At 34.8% G+C, this 21,288-nt stretch overlaps 4 protein-coding genes across 4 annotated transcripts; 2 read left to right on the top strand and 2 right to left on the bottom strand.

Annotated features, from left to right (window-relative positions):
• Positions 1-588: 588 nt before the first annotated feature.
• LOC132903200 (uncharacterized) lies at positions 589-4,020 on the bottom strand. The gene is made up of 2 exons (XM_060950830.1): positions 2,616-4,020; positions 589-2,537 (listed from the first exon to the last, which is right to left on the bottom strand). The coding sequence occupies exons 1-2, from the start codon at positions 3,910-3,912 to the stop codon at positions 721-723; spliced, it is 3,114 nt and encodes a 1,037-aa protein (XP_060806813.1). The 5' UTR covers positions 3,913-4,020; the 3' UTR covers positions 589-720.
• Positions 4,021-8,747: 4,727 nt separating this feature from the next.
• Positions 8,748-9,586, top strand: LOC106139902 (ribonuclease P protein subunit p29). The gene has a single exon (XM_013341410.2). It carries the CDS (start codon positions 8,845-8,847, stop codon positions 9,484-9,486), a length of 642 nt encoding a protein of 213 aa, XP_013196864.2. The 5' UTR covers positions 8,748-8,844; the 3' UTR covers positions 9,487-9,586.
• A 670-nt stretch (positions 9,587-10,256) lies between these two features.
• On the bottom strand, positions 10,257-12,108 carry LOC106139894 (CCR4-NOT transcription complex subunit 10). The gene has a single exon (XM_013341404.2). The coding sequence runs from the start codon at positions 11,974-11,976 to the stop codon at positions 10,273-10,275; it is 1,704 nt and encodes a 567-aa protein (XP_013196858.2). The 5' UTR covers positions 11,977-12,108; the 3' UTR covers positions 10,257-10,272.
• A 583-nt stretch (positions 12,109-12,691) lies between these two features.
• On the top strand, positions 12,692-18,300 carry LOC106139901 (WSCD family member AAEL009094). Its single transcript, XM_060950748.1, has 5 exons — positions 12,692-13,159; positions 13,494-13,669; positions 14,975-15,062; positions 15,678-15,847; positions 16,500-18,300. Exons 1-5 carry the CDS (start codon positions 12,889-12,891, stop codon positions 16,680-16,682), a joined length of 888 nt encoding a protein of 295 aa, XP_060806731.1. The 5' UTR covers positions 12,692-12,888; the 3' UTR covers positions 16,683-18,300.
• Positions 18,301-21,288: the final 2,988 nt, after the last annotated feature.

Here is a 21,288-nt window from a genome sequence, read left to right as displayed (position 1 = left end):
ACTTCTAATATCAAGGCTACCCGTTATAATTAAAGAAGAACATAGATACCTTGCGAAGAAACCGTTGCAAAAAAATAAAACAGCAGAACATGAAACCACATCATAATAATTTCACATTGTTATTTTCTACACTTAATATTTTTCTAATTTTTCTATCTTTTCAAAGCTGAAAACTAATATTTCCAATATGTGGATGATCTCAGAATAATAACTTTTATTATTTCTTTCACTCATAAGCCGCAATAAACCCTATGTATGAATAGGGCAGCTGTGACACGACAGAAGTGACCAAAAGACATCATATTTTATTTTCAAAAATAGTTTTCGTGAAAAATCGTGAAACATGAATGCTTTAAGTGCTTGATAAAGAAATACATACATGGCTGGTATTTTTCCTTTATTACCCGACTACTTACTATTGGACGGTTATGGTTTTCCGACCGTGGAAAAATTTAAATTAAAATTTGATAATTATTGAATAAAAAACACACATATATTTTTCAATTATATTTTATTACAAATGAGTTGAAGTATAAAAATCTTAATACTACATAATTAAAATAAATATTTACAAAAATACCTATTCTTCATATAATCATTTATATCAACAGTCTTACATTCTTAATAAGTTTTATCAGATCACTGTAAGGCAAATTATACTATGATGTTCTTTGTAACTTGACAATCACAGTAACAAACATACATACAATCCAATCTAATTTAATGATTTCTAGTACACATCATTTTACAAGTATAAGAAGCATTTTCTTTCATCAAACGATCTACATTAGTTGAAACAACATTTTCCGAAGCTGATCTTAACATATCTGACTGAATGTTCGTTGGTTGTACAATTTTATCATTATTCAATGGAGTTATATTAGATAACCTAGCCCTTACAGCTTCTCTGAGAGAAGCTAATATGTCCGCATTCTTAGGTGACCCTAGAGGCCTAGAATTTGCCAAAGTTGGATTGTTAGACTCTTTTGCGCTTTTATCTGGGGAAAATTGTCTACCGCCGTGTGCGTTTGTAAATTTGCCGTCGTTATTAGGAGGTATAGATTTAATCATTATAGGTCTGGACTTAGTTAATCCGGTATTAATTTTATTTAATGGCCTTTGCTCTTCAATTCTTTCAGTGATAACTGGTGGCTTCAGTCTAGTGGATGCAATTTCACTCGGAGCTCCATTGGTATCAAATGGTCTTAGTTTAGAACCTATTTTAGAATCACCGCCTTTTAACTTTGTTGATAGTATTGGCCTTCTCGGTACTGTTGGTCTAAAACCTATGTTGGGTTTTTTAATAGTAAAATCGGGTCTTAGTGTAGTACTTCCAAAGGATATTTTCACTTTGTTTTCTGCCGGTTTAAATTTTCCTAACACAGGGACCCTGGTATTATCTCTGAAATTACTAACAGGTTCATGTAAAAAGTCCGTTATAGGGTTTTTATTGGTCAGCAGTGACGAGGTTCTCAGACTAGGGTATTTTAATATGAAGGGTGGTGGTGAAGATGTAGTAACTGTTCTAAGTTTCGGTGCTTTTACAGTTTTTGGTACATTAATGCTTGGAGCTGCTGGCATTTTAATGTTTTTATTCCTAATTGGTTTTTTGCGTGAACTAGCTCTTGAGATAGTCTGGGGTTTAGATTTCACTATAGCTTTCAACTTCTTCCCAGGTTTGCTGTAAGAGCTTGAAAATGATGTCCTTTCTTTAATTTTTTCTGGTCCAAACGTCAAAGTACTTTGCATTGGCATACTCAAAGTTGGGAGCAATGACTGATCAGTAATACGATCACGTATAGACTCTAAGCGGTCATTTAAATCGTAGTGGATTGCCTTGAGTTTATCGGATACATCTTCATGTGTCCTGGACATAGCCTCAAAAAACTCCTTGGGATCTCTCAACGGATCAGCCAATATTCCTAAATCGCTTTGTTTTACGTCTTTTAGTGTAGTCTCAAAAGACTGATGAATATCCTTCATGGTATTTTTGGCATGTGATCTAATATTATCAGTAAGTGTTTGAGTTGATCGCAGGGAGTCATCAATTAAATTTCTGCCCGTGATGTCTAAAGGCGTTAATAAAAGATTTTGTGCATTTTCTCTCATATTAGAATGTAACTCTTCAAGACTCGGTAGATTGTTTAATCCCAAAGGACCACTAAACAAGCTAGAACCTGTCCTAAAAGGCTTATCCGATCCGACTGTCAAAGCTGCACCGAGTAATCCATTTTTGTCACCCAGAGATGATTCCAGTTTCATTGGTTTCAAATGAAAACCTTTTGGAACAGCCAATTTAGCTTTATAATTGTTAAAATTTAAACGAGGTACTTTAGATAGCAATTCATGTGGACCAAGTAATGGTCTTAGTTGAAATATGTCTAAATCAATATTTTCTAAAGGTTGGAATTTAGGCAGAACAGATGACAAAGTTGGAGTACTAGCATCTCCTGACATGGTATTCGAATTATCTACTATACTTTGTTCATCGTTATTAAATAATTCAAAGTTTGGTTGCAAAATACTAGACAAATTTTCTTCAATATTATTAAGCTTGGGTAATTTAAAATCCAATATATTATCTTTTACATTCAAGTGAGTTCCTTGTAAAGTACTCTTATCTGTTGGACGTAAAATATTATGAAGTAAAGATGGTTTATTTCCACTTTCAGGTATTACTTTATTTATGAAAGGATTACTTGCATCACCTATCATTTCATTATTTAAGTTATTTCGGGAAACAGAAGTAATTTTTGTATCTAAATTTGATGTGCATGAAAATTGTTTATTTACATCTTCATCATGCTCAATAATTTTTTCCGTAGTGGAGCCAAATTCAGGAACATTATTTTCTACATCTTCTGTGCTCTGAGAAATTTCCTCAATATCATTCATTGAACGATTGTCATCAACATTCTCAATATCTGAATTAGTAACTGTACTAATATGGTCGTTTTTACAAGAAACTTTTTCAGAAGCATCGACAACTTGATCTTTTTTATTACTCAAATCTAGTAGTTTATCCGACATGTTTTGTAAATCCTGTATCTCAAGGGTTTTAGAGGTAACGTTATCTAATGCAACAGTTTTATTTGTATCAGTATTTCTTTCATCTTCACATTTTCTTGAGCCTTCTTCATTTATTTTGTTATTAGGGTTTTTTAATTTATTAAGCTTTCTTAAAATATCTTCTTTAAGCAGATTTAGCCTATTAAATTCAATATTTTCATCCCTTTGTTTTGTATCTATAACTGATTTTTGATTGTGAATGTCATCGACACAGTCTTCTTTGGAGTTGCCGTCATCCGGTACTATATCGGAATCAGAACGTTGGTCATCTGTTTCAAATACCTTTGGCGAATTATTACTATTATCGGGTACAGTATCTTGTTGATCAACAGAGTCCTCAAAACAGGTTTCTTCAGAATCTATTGTTCGCATATCTGAGTCATCTGTAAAGTTTGTTTCATCAGAATTTTCATTATTATTCTCAAATTCACCATTACTTATATCATCACGATCACTTCCATCAGAATTATTAATTGAAGTACTGTCATTTTCTTCAGTGTTATCCAGCTCACAATCAGATTCCTCGCGTGATACGTCTTTTCTCTCACTATCTTCGCCTTCGTCTGTTACTTCCACAGATTCAATCTGCGACGGACTGGGAATGGTATCAATAATTTCTGTGTTTCCCATTTTATTAACAGATTTAGGTAAATCATTAAAATTACCATCGGCTGATTCATTATCATTTGTAATTGTAATCGTCATAGACTTTTGCTTTATTTTAGAAGGTACAGTTTCAAGAATTTCAGGTCTTTTTGTTTTTGGTATATTATCAGAATTACCAGTTTGCCCTGAATTTGTATCACAATTTTCACTATTCTTTTCCTCATTATTAATAGTCATCTTGACCTCCGAAGGACTGGTTTCTGCATCTACCGTGTTTGATTTAAATATTCCTTTTGGTATTGGTTGTATATTATCTGTTCCTTTCCGGTTATTTATATTGTTTAAACTTATCTTAAGACCATTCGAAATAAGTTCACTTAAATCAGTTGTTCTAAAATTTTTGAAAAGATCTATACCTTGACTGAATTTCTTATTTTTATGATCAAAAACTGGTAGCCCATTGGAATTACTAATTGAAGTTTTGACAGGAGGTATTAATTCTACATCCTTCAAATTTAGAATAGAATTTAAATTAAGAGGTTTCATTGTGGTAATATCTACTTTTGTTGCAGGCAAAAGTGGTTTAAATACAATATTTGGTACGTTTGGAGAGGTAACGCTGTCAAGCACATTTTTCAATTTATCTGCGTTATCATTTTTTATAGACTGTAAATGATTGTCAAGTTTTTGTCTTAAATTCGAAAGCGAAGTATTTATTGCATCAAGAGAACTTGCAGATTTATCAGCTTCTTTAAATCTATTGAAAAGTTTTTTGTTTTCTTTAAGCGGTTTAACATTAATTTTTTGAACCGTTTCATCTTTATTTATTTTAGGTAAGAGACTAAATAAAGACGGATTAGAATTAAACTTCAATTTTTCAAAATTATTACCCGTGCCGTCGATAATTTGTTCATGAACATTACTTGCTGCGACATTACTATCCATATCCCAAATATTATTATTCTTATGAAGAAGATTCAGGGGCTTGTTTTTAGGTTTAGTAAAAGCTTCGTTAACTGTAAGAGGAGAAAACTGTAAATTTAAAGATTTAGATCTTCCTAAAGGGTGTATACATCTAGACTCGTGGACATGAGATGCTTCAGAATCAGGATCGTAATTGGTGTCACTGTCTTCTTCTGGTTTCAATAAAACGTCCACAATGTTTCGTGCTGTATCTAAAGCGGAACTTACATCACTAACTACATCAATATGTGGAGCCTGAGAGAGGCTTCTTTCTGCATCCCTGGCTAATGCTTCTTGGTACTCCTCGTCTGTGGCTTCCCGCAAGGTCTCTAGAACTGACGATGCTAAACCGACTTCTGGATGAAGCAGGGGCTTGGGATCCACTTTTGGGTCCGTGTCACTGAAAATCATGTTTAAAGTATTTTGTTAAACATTGGTTCCTGCTTTTCTGACCCGGTGGACTGCTAAATTATCTTATAAGCGATAAATAGTCACACACTCACACGCGTGTAGCGACATATTATTGCATAAGTATGAAATAATTTCTTTAAACTTTTCCACTCGACTCATCGGTCTGCTGGAAGACATTAAATTTAAAATAAGCTTCACCTTTGTTCCCTCAACTGCATGTTACCCTGCATCGAACTCTATGACGTGGTAACAGAAGTGAATTTGCAGTAAATTTATGTAGGTTGATGTACTATTGATGTTCACTGCACTATGTCTCTTTTCTTTGTATTTTGGTCCTATTTGATGTTTTTGCGTACTCCATATCTCTCCCATATAATCCATGGGACGGATGTCGTAAAAGGCGACTAAAGGAAAGATTAATAAACTTGAGATTCTTCTTGTAAGCGATGGGCTAGCATCCAGTCACTGTTTAAATTTCAATTCCATCTTAAGCCGAACACCTGAACGTGGCCTTTAAGTCTTTTCAAGACTGTGTTGGCTCTATACTACCCCGCAATGAATTGAATTGTTAAATAAATAACGTGTTTTACCTCATGACAGGCCACACAGCACGCACTGCTGTCGGAAGGAAGCCAGATGGCGCCCCCATGGAGTCAGCGTCTCGAACCCGACACGGGCAGTCGTCCACAACTCCCGCGCGCACGAACGTACCTGAAAATGGAAATTCCGTTTTCCAATTTCAAATTATGAACGTGTGGTTCCCGGCAATTTAAAATAGGAACACTTCATATCTTTCGCATGGATTGTGGTAAAAAGCATTTATGGGTATAGGCACACATTCAGTGAAAGCTGATCTAATAGTAAAGAAAAGACATACCAACTTAACACCAGACTGTAAAAGTCAATCAAAGGGCGTAAATGAACTTGGTATTCTTAATTTTGCCGATGGGCTAGCAACCTGTTAGGTACTGAATGTCAATCGCATCACATTTCAGAAAGTAGCCTCTCAAAGTTTTCGAGACTTTTGGCTCTCCCTACCTCGTAAGGGATAAAGACGTGATAATATGTATTTATGTATGAACTAGAGGAATGATGTTAATGTTATTTTTTTATTTCTTGATGAAGCTAGTAGCGGCCTTTTTGAAAATTCTCGCAATTCTGTACTAACCACAATTTAACGAATATGAACGAAAAATTAATTTAATTCTTTTTTATAAAATATGCGCTAGCCTATATTTTCACCTTGGTTAAGGTAACGGGTAACCGTCTAACCTCTGACAAACTAACTCTATTTCTAATGATTAAGATTAATGTTTGCCTTTAAAATCATTAAAATTATTATTAAGTCTAAAATTACAGTATTAAGATCATCATTACATAAATAACATTATATTTGCACACTTGTAACTGCTGAAGTGTGTAAGACTCAATATACCTATTTAAATGTTAATAGACCTCACGAACACTTAAAACTTTTACAAAATAGTGAATATCTAACTCTAAAACTAGATACTTGATCGATTTTGATGCCTCACGAATTTCAATCAAATCTGAAACAAGTAAAAAAGGTTGGAACAGAAATACGAATCAGAAAACTTACCATCTCCCATTGAACTGGCCAATGCCTGATCTGCGCCTCCATTCCCTGAGAAACCGCCTTCCGGATTTGAAAAACGAACGTCCGCACGGCAAGGACAATCATCAACGAAGCGGGGTCTATTAAACGCTGCCAGTGTTGCCATGTCTGGCGCTCCTGGCTTTGGGCAGGGGCAGCACTCTGTGGGCCGTCCTTCATGGTCGGATATAGGCTGTGTTGACGTCTGAAAGTAATGACAACATGAACAGGGTTAGATTTTATATTTAATGTGGATACTCAGGGTTCGAAAAATATATATTTTTTCTCATTCCTAACGTCTTATCCTATCGCCTTAATTGCATTATGCATGGTAAAACAAGAGCTTATTCATTTAGTCGCATGTGATGGACGCATGTTACAACATCCACGAAAAACATGTTAAGACCATTGAAATTGGAACTTTCCATTTTTAATGGTTCCAATATTTATGGTGCAATAGTAACTTAGCAAGTTGCATCCTCAGTCTTTCCCTAACCGTAGAGGAGGGAGGAGGGGTCCTTTGGCCACGATCCTAGACTGGGTAAGTGGGTTTATTTTGCCTGAATGCCTCATGAAAGAGCATCAAATTTGTGCAGGACTTATATGTAAGCATAGGTAACTATATAGAAAATTGCATTAATATTTAATAAAAAAAACTTACATAACTTAAAGTCAGCAAATGCACCAAAATCCAACGCCACATTTTCCACTTTACCACTCATGGAGACCAAATGAAGCTGGTATCCGAAGCTCGATCTTAATATTAGTTTCAAATCTACTCCCATATCGTAGAAATGATTTTAATCTAAAGACAAGGCACGTAAAACTATGCGTCGAACAGTACGTGCTTCGCGCCAAAATGGGCAATCAGCTGTTTTGCGATAACTTTTTCTAGCCGTGACTGATAATGGCGAGAAGACGACCTATTTACTTGATTACGAAAATAAAAACGAACGTTATGAGTTGAGGTTGGTCGGCGGTAGTCTCGTAAGCGAGTGATACAGGGATCAAAACCCACTGCATTTGTATAAAATTCAAACAGAACATTTTTTTTACCTACTCAACAACCGATGTTACGAATCACATACGTAAAAAACAAAACAAAATAAAAACACACACGCATCTCTAGCCATTACAGGGTAGGCAGAGCCAACACTTAGTCTCGAAGGCCATGTTTAGCTGGTTTAGATTAAAGTGATAGTGATAGAGTTAGATCCCTTAACGTGATCCAACTAAACGTGGCCTTTCAGCCTTTTTGGAGACTGTTGGGTCTGTTTACCCCGTTATCAAAACATGATTTAGAATAAGATTAAAATTTTAGCCCATCGTCTGAAAGAAGAATCCAAAATTGCCTAACTAATTCTAGATGATTTATGGTTATTTTATGAGTCTTTCCCTTGATTAAATTGACCATCTGCACGTGAAGATGAGCAGCAGGCACTTTTTAGAAATTCAATTCACCATGACTTGAATCAGATTCACCTGTTTATAGGGTCAAGAACTGAATAAGGTACTTAGTTGACTTCTCTATTCCTAAGTTGTTTGCTGGTCTTTAATTTCACCTCCTCAATCACCAAAGCTCAGCCAAAAGCCGTGATATCATTGTAAATTCAATCAACCCAGAAAAACAACAAGCATCAGACGGTAAAATGTATTTTTTTCCAAACCGCTTCATTTCTTTCTATTTGACTTATTACATAATATTAAAAGAAAAAGAGGCCATTCTTAGATTTCCATGTATTTTTCTTTACTTTTTTTATTATTTACTTCTCTTCATATATCACTAGATACATAGTATAAAACAAAGTCGCTATTTTAGTCTGTTTGTCTGTATGCTTAAATCTTTAAAATTACGCAACGGATTTTGATGCGGTTTTTTGTAACAGGTAGAGTGATTCAAGAGGAAGGTTTTTATGTATAATAACATTTATAATTTTGCACCCGTGCGAAGCCGGGGCGGGTCGCTAGTTTTTATTAAGAATAAGAATTGTTATTGGTGTTTCCACAAAGCTAACCAAGTATTAAAAATATGCTCTTGTCAATGTCAATAAAATTTAACCTTATCTACCCATGTTCTGTTGTTTGTAAACAATATGTTTTAAGGGCTATCACGTGCTATTAATTTGATTGCTATTTACTAAAAGTTACTGGATTTTACAGTATTCACAAGTGATATAAACATGTCTAAAAATGGAACTGCCAATAAGGAAAGTACAGAGGCAGTTATAAACTTTCTCAAAACTAACATACCCAAATCTGATGTTCCCAAAGTGGAAGCAGAGTTAAAGAAAGACTTTGTCCTAGCGAAAACAAAAAGTAAAGACCAGAAGAAGAAAAAGAAACCTAAGAAGAAAAAGATTCATAGCCTCACTAGAAAAGAGAAGACAGCATTAGGGTTTTATAAAATACCAAGAAACAGTGTAAAATACAATGAAATTCTATCTCTGAACAATATCTGGGAAGACTATATGAGTCAGATTATAGAGACGAACAGGCAAGTCCCACATGTAAATAGTAAAAGTTGGGATAATTATACACAAACTATCTACAAAGCTGATTATCATGGCAGCCGCATGCATGTAGTAAGATCAAAATGTCCTAGTTATGTTGGTAAATCTGGGATATGTATAATGGACACGAAAAACACATTTAAAATTGTTTCTCAAGATGATAAGGTTACTACATTACCGAAGAAGGAGTGTGTGTTTCAAATATTTCTGAAGAATTTTAAAATTACAATATTTGGAAAACATTTATGTGCGAGACCTGCTGAAAGATCAACAAAGAAAATAAAAAGCATTTTGCATCCAGATCTATTATAATAATATTCCACAATAAAACATAATTTTATTTGCTTGTTTTATACTTATTGAACTGTCACCATTTATTGAATACTTGCTAAAGCCATGGTTATTAAACTGAAATGATTTAAGTGCAATTGTCCTATGTTTTATCTTTCATCTCTCTTTATTCCTGAGCCTGTGGTTGACTGAAGTGATGGAAAATATACCCTTGACCTCATGAGGCCATTTTTATATTATATCGATATGCCCCAATATTTAAATATATATAAGTAATATATAAACTAAACATGCAATTTATTAGAAATAAGGAATATTAAGAAAGAAATAAGGTATTTTCAGCAGTCAATGTATTAGTAAGTAAGTAGTAAGTTAAGTACATAGTTCTTACCTGCAGTTTTGCCAGCACAGGCACATGCCACCTACTAAAGTGAATGTTTTTCACAAGCTGATGGGAACTATAGTTTTAGCGGGATGGAAGGTAAACTTTCTAAATTCTATATACACATGCAAAATTTTAAGATTTTTTGATAGACACTTCCTGAAGAGGTAACTATTAAACATATTTTCACATTTATAATATTAGTTGAGATTAAGAGTCTGTCAAGTTAGTCTTGACACAACAAAACCTTGGCAAATCATTTATTCCTACCATAAAATTTGAATAATTATATATAGTTACCAAGGAGATGGACTCTTTTACTTCAAATTCCCTGGTAGGTACCCACCAAATGCTCACTAGACAGACACTAGCTAAATATATATTAGGATTTAAAGAAAACAAATTATAAGATCAAAAACATTTAATCAAGGAGATGCACTAGCAAATCTGAGCTTCTTTAGTATAGTGTGACAGTTCTCAATGTTCCCCGTACAAATTTCCAAATACATTTGTAGTGGCAACACCCTCGGTGAGTTAATCTGAAGCAATATTTTTCTAGCAGTCACCAAATCACCCCTCAATATATGACAGACGGCAGCTTTTGCCCAAACAGATACAGCAATCATGTCTCTCATTTGACATGGCATTACAGATACCAAGTCGTGAATCATTGGTGGCTGCAGGTGTTCCACAGCATCAGTTATTCTGTCTAAATTAATTAATGCTTCAGCTGCATAAATATGGGCCCAAGCTTTGTGACTACTAGACACATCTGGTTGACTCAGAAGCTCATTAGCACTCATCAAAGCTGATAATGGATCCTGTAGGTTTAACAACACGTAGCTTTGCAAAACTAATGTTGAGTTTTTTAGTTCATTCCTCTGTTTCATGTTAATAGGTGGGCCTGGTGGAGCCTGAATGAGAAACCCTGAATTCTCAGCAGTTGAATCCTGACTCGGCAACAAAGTGATGGCATTACGTAAACACAAAGCGGCAAATTCTAGAGATAGTGACGGTATAGCGAATGATTCTCCAGAAGTAGAATATTTCTCCTTGTTCTCTCTAGCCAACAAAATACGAGTGTGTGAACCACTTCCAAGTTTTTTGACAGTATACTGCTGGACCTCTTCCCCGCAACATTTTTTAACACAACATTCAGCTAAATGCATCCATATTCGAGGGTTGTTAGGGTAGTGACGTGCTGCCTCTACGAGACATTCAAAAGCTCCTTCAGAGTTATTTGCTGCAAGTAGTGCAAGTCCCAAATTGAAGACATAGAGTGGTCGATCTCTGCAAGATATCAGTCTTTCACTGTCATTACTCTCCATGGCTTTGAAGTGCTCTTTCACTGCATGCTGAAAGTACTTAGATGCCAAAAATGGTTTCTTGATGGACAAATATATAACACCAAGGTTATTGTTAATAGCGGCCCAAATATCTTCACCTTGAGTTTTCAAATTGTAATTATGTTTTAACGTTTTGTATTGCCCAAGTGTGTCTGCAGCTTCCTTCACGTCTCCATTGAGATATTGTTGCTGTGCAATTATGAATATATTCTCTATGAAATCACCTTTCAACTTCAGTTTAATTTTTTGCCCTAGTAAAAGCTGAGCCCTGTTTACAAGTCTTTCAAATAAATCAGATACTTCATTATTACTCTTCAATATATCTCCATATGTTTTAGCAACTTCTAAAGTCTTATCATAGGTTCTCCGACAGAGTGTCGCTTCTAGCAACAATAGGATAGCTTGTTGTTGAAGCTTAGCATCTTTAATATTTTTGGAACTGAGAAGTTTTTCAAGTAACACAGTGCATTGGTAGTAGTACCTTGAATGGTATAAAACGACAGCGTAATTATATATCAGAAATGGTGAGTTCCATTCTTTGAGTTCGATGTCTGGGAAGTTCAGTCCTGTGAGCAAAGCTATAGCCTTCTTAAACTTGTCTAGATTCTTCATGTCACTAGCCATGAATTCGACAACCGCCTTATTATGCTGCACACGTTTATGGTTGGTTCCCACCAGATTTTCAAGTTCATTTAAGTGTATAAGTGTCCCTGAGAAGTCTTTCTTTGAATAACATTGCTTCGCCTGAACAACAGGTTCCTCACGGTCTTTGTTATTAGCCATTTTTATTTAAACGTTTCAAATTAATTACTTATATAAAATGAATCAGTACTGCTTGCTATTTCATAAAATTGAAATGAAGGGAAAATTTGAAAATAACCTTTTACATCAACAAATCAACCAGTCAACACAAGACCACAACACAAGTATCAAATACCTATGTCAATGTCAAATAAATGTGTCATTTGTTTTCCCTGAGTAAAACAAATGTTTTCAATCAAACCCTAACAGATACCTATGTATCGAGCAGTACCATCGAAATCTAATACTCGATGGGATATCGACATGCAACTCATTTGCCTTGATGAAATGTCGGTTTGGTCAATCAGGTTATCAAAGGGGGAAATTATAATTGAAAAGTGGCCTATTAATTCTGCGAAACTGTTGGCTCTGTTTACCTCATAAGATATAAATAACGTAAAGTACAAGGAAGATTATACATTAATGTGTTAATTTTAGAATTGGACTACTCAACATAATTTCCCGTGGATGTCGTTTAACAAGAGATTAAACTAACGAGTCTCACTAGACAAGCAAACTGTTTACTCTTGCAACTGTCTGTCATACCACGACCAGGACTCGTCTGTCAGTGTCAATTCGGGGCAATTTGTCTGATTGCTGTTATCTGTCAGTCAGTCGGTCAGTCGATCAGTTTTCTGAACATACTTTTACCTAATTTTAAATACAAATTTTATTTTAAAATAGGTATATATTTTGAATGATTTATCAGACAAATTTAGGAAAAGAAGATATCAAAATAATCTTTATATTTTTTTGAAAAATATTTCCTAAATCAGTTCTTTGAAAACAGTGCCAATACGTTATTTACGTGTTGGGTGATCGATGTTTAAAATTCTAGAATAATGAATCAAATGTTTGTTTCTTAATAAAACAATTATCGACAACTCATTAGTTATGTCCCGCAAATCAGTATTCTTGGTAGCTGTAACAGTAGTGATGTTATATTTCTCAATAATTTTGTTCATGTTGAGTCCCCTACATGGTGCGAAAAGTTCGTATTACGGCAATAACTATATGAATCACTTCGGTTACCGGCAAACGCCGCAAGTGCAGTGGTGTAAGGAGCTCAAATGGCGGTCACCTCCTGCCCCCAAGGTGACGGCTTTGGCTTCATTCCCTGGAAGTGGAAACACCTGGTTGAGATATTTGTTGCAACAGTCTACAGGTAAGTGCGTTAAATTAACAAACATTGTCGTTTATTTTTTTTAAGCTTTGCTTTTACGAACATGAGCCTGTCAATTGTGTGAATAATTAGTACTTTTCTGAATGCAACAAGTGCAATTTTTATAGAAAACTAAGGTCATTAAGTGGCTAATATATAAACTATAAGTGGTAAATATATAAACTATTTTGTAATTTATTTGATAGGCAAATATATAAATGGTAAATATATAAATGGTAAATATATAAACTATTTTGTAATGTATTAAATTTTTTTATTTTATTTATTATTCTCAGGCATAAAAGGCAATCAATTTAATTGTAAAGCAATTTTTCAGGAATTGTAACTGGGTCTATCTACATGGACTATGGTCTCAAACTACATGGGTTCCCAGCTGAGAACACTACGGATGGCTCTGTACTGGTGGTGAAGACCCACGGAGCTCCTCCATTGGACACCTATAAATTTGATGCGGCTGTACTATTAATTAGAAACCCTCGAGATGCTATTTTAGTGAGTTTATTTCTTGTCGTCATCACAGACTGATGAATACTTGAGTGCTCTGTCGTCTGCTTGATATACACCTTTTTCCTTTTTTTTTATTATGACTTGAAACAGGACAGAGATAGTAATTCACACAATAAAAATAAGAGCACTCTATTTGATGTAGCAATGCATGGTATTATAAAAGTTATTGAAACAAATTTAAAATACTGATAACATTTAATAAATTTTAACATACTTACAAACAATTTGACAATGTTGCATCATAATCTTAACCTTACTGGTTGACTGGAAGAGATCCTTAAAAGGAATGGATGGAATGGCCTTTGTAAATTTTGTCTTACAATTTAATAAACACTAGAGGCCTGCATCATAGAATCTAAAATCCTGTTAATTTCCATTCCTGTAGGAATGTTGGGAAGTTAATCCTGTGTATGTGAACCTTTTGAAAATATAGAAACCTACACTCCAAATTTCAAATCTCTAGACCCAGCAGTTTGGTCTGTGTATTGTTTATTAGTCACTCTTTAATGGAAGAGATCTAATTAATCATTCATTCATATAATCACGTCCCTGCAGAGTATATTCCCTGCAGAGTTTACAGAGCCTGCAGTCCTAAAAAAAACTGCCTGATTAAATAATAAGTTATGAAAGTGGAGTTATAAACAGTAAACAAATTCTATTAGTGACTAATATTACCTTAAGAAATAAAGACGTGATTATATGTATATATTTTTTGTTCAATTATTGCTTGTTTCTCTTTCAGTTGTTGCTGTCCTTGTTTAACAATTTTCCCAAGGCTATTCAATTTTTATTTGGTAACTATTTTATTTTACTTTTGTTTAGTTCTTACTTCTCAGTTGTAAGGGGTGACATACAAATAGAATTGACTACTTTCTGTTATTTGAAAGAAAGTATTGAATTTGATTGTATACTGATTAAATTGTAAATCTTGTTGAATTATAATTTCCTTATTTATGTGTGGCAACCCTTATCCTTGAATGTTTTAACTTAATTTAAACCAAAGTTTAAACTACTTTTTTTTTCGCTGAATTTTGTTCAAAATGCAATACTTTTTCCTGACGCTGTTCTAATGCCAATTTTTGCATAAGATTTGTTTTATTTATATGTTTGAGCATGCATGTGTATGAGTATTTTGTTACAATGTACATATAAATTTTTCATGAATAGATCATTGTGAAAAATTTTGCTAATGCCAAAGGTTTGAAGAAAACAAATATTTTGAGTCTTTCACATACCAGTTACTACATGATTTAACATACTTCACTAATTTATTGTCCTTGTTCATTGTAGGCGGACTTTAACCGACTTTTTAAGGGTCACATCGGCACTGCGCCTAAATATGCCTTCAAGAGGAGGTCAAACAACAACAAGAGATCCGGTAAAGAGAATTTACCTAACTTTGTTAAACATATCTAAAATATGAAAATATGTAGTGCCTTTATAAAAAACTTGTCTTTAGTCTTAGTTCTGTGTTTTTTTTTTTGGCCTTGATCTACATAAATATATATACATATAGTCACGTTTATACCCTCTGCGGGGTAGAGAGTGGCTCTCTCAGCCTTTAAAAGACTGAAAGGCCACGTTTAGCTATACGGCTTAATAATGTAATTGAGATTCAATAGTAGTCATAGGTTGCCAGCCCATCGCCAAAAAGAAGAATTCAAAGTTTAGTAGCCTCAATCGCCGTTTACGACATCCATGTAAAAGAGATAGAGCGGTTCTATTCTTTTTTCTATTGCTGCTGGGAAGCGAGAGAGATCTGTAAGGATCGTAGCAAGTGGAAATCCATTCTCTCTAACTGGGAAACAGGCGTGGTGGAAGATAGAAACTGACGAGCTTGCATGAAGAGAATTATGAATTGGAATGAAGCAAAATAAGTATGCAGGGATTGTGGCAAGTGAAAGGAAGTAGTAAAGTCTATGTGTATGTTTATGCATGTATTTGATTCATACAGTCATACATATGTTTCAATATAAAATACTTGGTTTTTCAGACTGGGCAACCCACGTATACCAGCAATTGCGCGAATGGGAGGTGATGCACCAGAAATGGCTGACGCAGTTCCCCGGGCCCATACACCTGGTGTTCTACGAGGTGCTGGTCCGAGACACCAGGACTGAGCTGAATGCCATATTGCAGTTCTTGAACCATACAGTTTCCGAGGTGAGTCTAGTGTATTATGGTCAATGACCTAGAGGGTATAAGTTCAAGTCATATATTATGAACATAGACAATAAGTATTAAAATTACCTTGGACTCATTCTGTACCGGAAGACAAGAGCTACATACATACATACATATTGTATAATCACGTCTATATCTCTTGCGGGGTAGACAAGGCTAACAGTCTTGACAGTTGACAGACTTGTCAAAATACTGATAGGACATATTCAGCTGTTTGGCTTAATGATAACAAAAACCTTGATATCTTATTTATTGCATATTATTTGATTGAAGGGTATGTTAAGATGGTTCGGTCATGTGGAGAGGATGAATGAGAGCAGGTTGACTAAACAGGAGAGTGTGGAGGGGAAGGTCGGAGTGGGAAGACCTAGACGAACGTATCTTGATCAAATTAAGGACGTCCTGGTAAAGGGTCAGGTCAAAAGTACCCGAAACCGCCGAGCTTGTATGGAAAGAGTTATGAATGTGGATGAAGCGAAGGAAGTATGCAGAGATCGTGGCAAGTGGAAAGAGGTAGTCTCTGCCTACCCCTCCGGGAAAGAGGCGTGATTTTATGTATGTATGTGTGTATTTGATCTATACATATAATAAATTGATAATAAATTTGGATAATCAAACATTCTGTTACCAGGACGACATGGACTGCACGATTCTGAACAAGGAGGGCATATACAGGAGGAAGAACAAACACCAAGATTTCGATCCGTACACTGCGGATATGTACAAAGGCTTAGAGCAGGTCCGTCAGAGGATATTGAGACTGGTGAATGAGTATCAGAAGAAAAATAATGTCACGGTGATGAGAAAGGCTTAGTTACTTGTGTTTATATGTATAACAGGTATTTAACATTTTACGGGGCAGACAGAGCCACTAGTCTCGAGAAAGGATACAAAGGCTTAGTCCTTTACATACGTATGTGTATCAAGTATTTATCCCTTATGGGGTAGACAGAAATTGTCTCGAAAAGACTCGTGGAAGCCTCGCTCAGATGAATGAAAAGGTTAGGCTAGTAAACAGGTTAGTTGTATAGAAATATTTTTAAGCGAGAAGTGAGTTCAGCATATCATGTAAACTTTTGAAAATGATTGTGAAGTGGCTATGAAATGGCTTCAAACTATTTATAACTGAATATGTAATACCGTACGTTCAGCTGAATGTTGCAGAATGCTGAAAGCCCAGAATTATGTGACTTTGAACTCCGTCAGTTAGAAGCCAAAATTAAATCGTCCCTCTTACGTAAGTAAAGGCAGCTTCCCGGAGCGTGTCACGCGCTACGGCGTTTTTATCGCGCGATAAACTATCGCTGTCCCTTTCCACGTCATAATAAAAAGCGAAACAGCGATAGTTTTTTAAAGACAATAAGTTATCATTCATTTTAGCTATCACAGACGCAACAGTCGATACTAGAGAATTCAATCTTGTTCCTGCTCTCAATACGCCAAAGCCAAACCTTAACTAGCCATTGGTTCGCGTCTTGAGGGAGGTCAGGTCAGGACGGACTAAAAGAAACTAACCTCCCACCACTAGATGGATCTAATTCAGGAAACCTAGTTCTCGACACTAGTAATACTAATGAAATTACGTTTTTGAACGCCAAAACTAGTGAGTAGTTCACAGAAAGTAGAAATAATAAGTTCACATCATTTGTGTAGACATGTATTTCATTTTCATATTCAATACCGGATGCAATTATATATATATACATATATATATATATATATATATTTCACCGTTGCACCGAATATCACATTAACTTTAAATGATAAATCCGGTATTGAATGTTACAAAATATTTATCTCCATGTGATCAAACCAACTAGGCCTAACTAAACCAGATATTTCAAAGGCAATATTAACAAAGAGAGACATATACCTATATGTTTTTTAAATTTCTTCGCGAAATTTTGTATCACCAATGTCTATGAATTTATAATCTAAGGTAAAAGAAAACTTTCAATCATAAGTGTTGCCGCATTTAAAAAAAAATGTTGCCGGTCACCTTATCGGCACTATGTGATAGTGGTTCGCTCATACCATAGAGTAAGTATTAAAATGAACAGAAATGTAGAATGTCAAAGGAAAAAAGTATTATTTATTGTTATGTTTATTTTAACAATTTTTTCATAATATTATTGAGGCAAGTCTACCTAGCCTCAAATTATCGTGATTTTTTAAAGTTTATTTTATCATTTCAGTGTTATCTTTTATTGTTGTTATAAATTAGCCCTAAATACGTACTTAGCAAAGCTTTAATTGTTTACTTACCTACCTCATTATTCTAGTCTTTAAATTTAGTCGAATTACCTTGTTTTATACATGTATTAACTTTGTTGTGAAAGAACTTAAGTAATTTTAGTTTAGGCTTCTATATAGATCACACGAGCTTATCACAGAAATCTGAATAATATAAGAAATTAAAAATATCTTGTACTTGAAACTATAAGAATAATTTGCCGTCGACTTGCATCGTACACAATTTTCTGTGCAGTTGTATAGCTGTTTTGTCTCAGAATTACTTGTTTATGTCACTTTCTTAGATAAGTATGTACTTGTTTAATTTCTCACTTATGTTATTCTACCAAGCAAAAGTAAGTACCTAGTGTTATAGCGCAAACTCATTGAACATTGTGGATGCAGCAGTATGTCGCAGAGAATTAGAATATAATTGTAAAACCCACGTTTAAAATAAGTATTTATATATTATAAAATATAGTATCGTTAAGTTACGAGGGGAGTTCAATGTATTCTCGGTATAGGCATGAAATAATCAGCAGAAAATTCTAAATAAAATTTATTTTTCAATATAGTCCCCTACCATCTCAAGACACTTATTTGTTCGGGAAAGTAACTTTGCGATACCCTCTAAAAAATATTTTTCTTCGTGGCCTGAAAAATGTTCGTTTATCGCTGCCTTCAACTCTTCATCGTCGGAAAAATGCTTTCCACGAAGATCTTTTTTAAGATTTGGGAATAGAAAATAATCACTAGGAGCTAGGTCCGGGCTGTAGGGTGGATGATTGATTTCTTCAAACCCACACTCCTGCACAGCAGCCTTGGCGATACGCGCCTTGTGGACCGGAGCGTTGTCGTGAAGCAGCAAGACACCTGCGGTCAATTTTCCACGTCTTTTTTCTTTAATTGCCTCCTTTAAATTACGCAGGGTGTTTGCGTAAGATGCAGCAGTAATACTTTGACCTTTTTTTGTGTACTCGATTAGCAAGATTCCCTTGGAATCCCAAAACACTGTGGCCATGAGCTTTCCTGCGGACGGGGTGACTTTGAACTTCTTCGGTGGGTCTGTTCCTTTTCTATGCCACTGCATAGACTCTTGCTTGCTCTCAGGGTCATAGTGATGAACCCACGTTTCATCACCAGTAACAATCCGATCGAAAATACTTTGTGGATTTTCACCACAAAGCTCCAAAAACTCCTTGCAACAGTCAACTCGCACTTGTTTCTGAAGCGCTGTGAGCATTCGCGGCACCCATCTTGCACTGACCTTTGACAAATTCAGACGCTCATGAAGGATAGTGTGAATAGTACCTACGGATAGCTTAGTCCTTTCTGATAATATTTTCACTCTTACACGGGCATCTTCGAGTACAAGTTTCTCGACTAATTTGACGTTTTCTTCAGTAGCGGCACTAACCGGCCCACCGGCACGGGGATCGTCTTCAATGCTCTCTCTACCCCGTTTAAATTCACTTGACCACTTCTGAATTGTAGATAATGAAGGCGCAGAATCTTGGTAAACAGCCACCATTTCTTCGTGAATTACTTTTTGAGTTTTTCCTTGTTTTGTGAGGAATTTTATCACAGCGCGATGCTCGATTTTTTTCATCGTTGTCGAATCAGTCATCTAAATTGTCTTCTCGCAATGATATCTTGAATACTAACGGTGACAATTAAATAATTGTTTTTATGTATACCCTCAAAGAGTATTATTACTTAGTGAGATAATTTAATTACCCTTAACATTAGTATATCACCTCAATACCGAGAATACATTGAACGCCCCTCGTAGCATCCCAAGTGTAGAAATTTACTTTCTATCGCTCAGAACTTGCAACTAGATTGCAACCATTTTACGGAGCATGCGTTCACATTGTGATGTGTTTGCAACAAAATTTAAAAACTATATACGGTATTAAGTGTATTTAGTATACTAGCTGTTGGCCTCTATTCTCGCGAGAATTCCAATGAAGCCCGATAATGTTTAAAAAAAAATCAGTCTGTATTTTAAAAAAAACAAGTTCCTTAAAAGTATGGCATGTTAGAAGCGTGTACTATTTTAAAATAAATTTAATATTTTAAATTTGGCCTAATTTTCCAGAGTTGACTCATCGAATGTCTCTTTAAAAGTATTAGGTATCTAATGCATTTACATTGTTACTAATTTATACCTATGTTATTATTAGGCTCACATTAATTTTTTATAATATAGGTACTTAGATCTAGTGAATTTATATCGCATCTTGCATTGAATCCGCTAAAAGAAGGTCGCTATGATTTTCTAGTCAAATTTAGGTGTTAGTAAATAACAGATACTGCGATTTCCTTTTGTTATAAGCTATGTTTACTTATTTATATTGTTGACTTTACTAATTATAAATCATTGTAAACTTTCGCGATACATTATACTAATTATTTTTAATTCCTCCTGTTGTGCGTAATTATTTACATGTTGATCGTTTTGCCAGTTTTTGTTATTGTTTCTCGTGTATTCTCTCTCGTTACTTCCTATGGGACGAGATATTTTAATCATAAATTATGATCTTCAACTATTTGTCAAAATTATACACATTTTGAAATATTGTGTGTATAAAAATAATGAAAGTAAAAAAAGTATCCATTGTAATTGTTATTAAACAACGACATTATACAATAAATGGTTTTCAATGTTTTTGTAATAAAAGTTTGGACGGAAGTTTTACGATGTGTTTTATTTTAAGGGATAGCTGCAATTTTGAGTATAGCTGAGACAGATTCAAGGCCTGTTATTTGTCGTTGGCAAAGCAAGTTCTTTCCTATCTTTTCAACTTCAACGTGAACCCAATAAAGATTGTCAATAGACTGTGTCAAGTGGTGATCAAAGTACCTAGTTACGAACTAAGTCATAATACGAGAAACTATCATATATAATCCGTTTAGCCAAACAGCTGATCGTCAGGGCTCTGTCTACATAGACGTTATTATATGTATGTATGGGAAACTGGACATTCCGGTAGTAAAACCTAACGTGCCGAGAGCTGACTATCATCTAAGGTGTTACTGAGAATCTTATCTAATCACGGCCATCCAGCTGAACATGGCCTTCGAGACTTGACTCCGTCTACTCCGCAAAGGATACAGACGTGATATATGTATGTTTTCGAAAAATATATATACAGAACATCAGGATATTCAAATAAAAGATAAAA

Source organism: Amyelois transitella, chromosome 22 (genome assembly GCF_032362555.1).
Source record: "Amyelois transitella isolate CPQ chromosome 22, ilAmyTran1.1, whole genome shotgun sequence".
Taxonomy (NCBI): Eukaryota; Metazoa; Arthropoda; class Insecta; order Lepidoptera; family Pyralidae; genus Amyelois; species Amyelois transitella.
Note: the sequence above shows the minus strand (reverse complement) of the source record. Positions and strands in the feature narration are given on the sequence as shown.

What these genes read in the sequence shown, in the direction of transcription:
- LOC132903200 (XM_060950830.1), bottom strand. Translation starts at nt 3,912, where the DNA reads ATGACTATTAATAATGAGGAAAAGAATAGTGAAAATTGTGATACAAAT. An exon ending in TTTACGTCCAACAGATAAGA is followed by an intron (nt 2,538 to 2,615) that starts GTACTTTACAAG and finishes ATAATATTGAAG; the next exon opens with AAAATTTGTCTAGTATTTTG.
- LOC106139902 (XM_013341410.2), top strand. Translation starts at nt 8,845, where the DNA reads ATGTCTAAAAATGGAACTGCCAATAAGGAAAGTACAGAGGCAGTTATA.
- LOC106139894 (XM_013341404.2), bottom strand. Translation starts at nt 11,976, where the DNA reads ATGGCTAATAACAAAGACCGTGAGGAACCTGTTGTTCAGGCGAAGCAA.
- LOC106139901 (XM_060950748.1), top strand. Translation starts at nt 12,889, where the DNA reads ATGTCCCGCAAATCAGTATTCTTGGTAGCTGTAACAGTAGTGATGTTA. An exon ending in TTTGTTGCAACAGTCTACAG is followed by an intron (nt 13,160 to 13,493) that starts GTAAGTGCGTTA and finishes GCAATTTTTCAG; the next exon opens with GAATTGTAACTGGGTCTATC. An exon ending in ACCCTCGAGATGCTATTTTA is followed by an intron (nt 13,670 to 14,974) that starts GTGAGTTTATTT and finishes TGTTCATTGTAG; the next exon opens with GCGGACTTTAACCGACTTTT.